This window comes from Mastomys coucha, unplaced genomic scaffold (genome assembly GCF_008632895.1).
Source record: "Mastomys coucha isolate ucsf_1 unplaced genomic scaffold, UCSF_Mcou_1 pScaffold21, whole genome shotgun sequence".
Taxonomy (NCBI): domain Eukaryota; kingdom Metazoa; phylum Chordata; class Mammalia; order Rodentia; family Muridae; genus Mastomys; species Mastomys coucha.
In genome coordinates, this window is record NW_022196904.1 from 92,829,315 (window position 1) to 92,830,098 (window position 784).

The 784-nt window shown below is 48.2% G+C and overlaps 1 protein-coding gene across 1 annotated transcript in view; it reads left to right on the forward strand.

The window, feature by feature from the left end:
• Positions 1–543, forward strand: part of LOC116101321 (olfactory receptor 51Q1-like) — a 10,204-nt gene extending 9,661 nt beyond the window's left edge. Inside the window, exon 3 of the mRNA XM_031384912.1 lies at positions 15–543. Within this exon, the coding sequence (XP_031240772.1) occupies positions 15–543 (529 nt within the window). The remainder of the gene's footprint in view (positions 1–14) is intronic.
• The last annotated feature ends 241 nt before the right edge of the window (positions 544–784 follow it).

Sequence of the window (784 nt, forward strand, 5' to 3'; positions counted from 1 at the left end):
TCTATCCTCACCAGTGAGGTCATTGGTAAAATAGGGTTGGCCATCATTTGCCGCTGTGTCTTGGCTGTTCTTCCCACCGTTTTCCTGCTCAAGCGCCTGCCCTTCTGCCATTCCCACCTTCTTTCTCACTCTTATTGCCTCCACCAGGATATGATTCACCTGGTCTGTGCTGACATCAGGATCAACAGCTGGTATGGATTTGCTCTGGTCCTGCTCGTTATTGTACTAGACCCTCTACTCATTGTACTCTCCTATGCACTTATCCTGAAAAGTATCTTGAACACAGCCACTTGGACCGAACGACTCCGGGCTCTCAACAACTGCCTGTCCCACATGCTGGCCGTTCTGATTCTCTATGTCCCCATGGTTGGTGTGTCTATGACTCACCGCTTTGCCAAGCATGCCTCTCCACTGGTCCATGTTCTAATGGCCAATGTCTACCTGCTGGCACCTCCTGTGATGAACCCCATCATTTACAGTGCAAAGACCAAGCAGATCCGCCAGGGGATCACTCGCCTCCTCTTGCAGAGGAAGGTGCACTGAAGACTGAACTTTATACAGAAAAGACAACTTTTATAAATGTAACATGGAGTCAATCATAAAGATCACTGACTTAAAACTGTGCATAGGAAGGACATGGAGTGGAACATTTGCTTAATAGATACTCCCAGACCACCAACCAAGGACTGCACATGGAGTGGTCTGATTGTTCTGGAAGCACGTGTATAGTAGAGGATTGCAAATTCGATCAGCAATAGGAGGAGAGGACCTCAGCCCTGTGAAG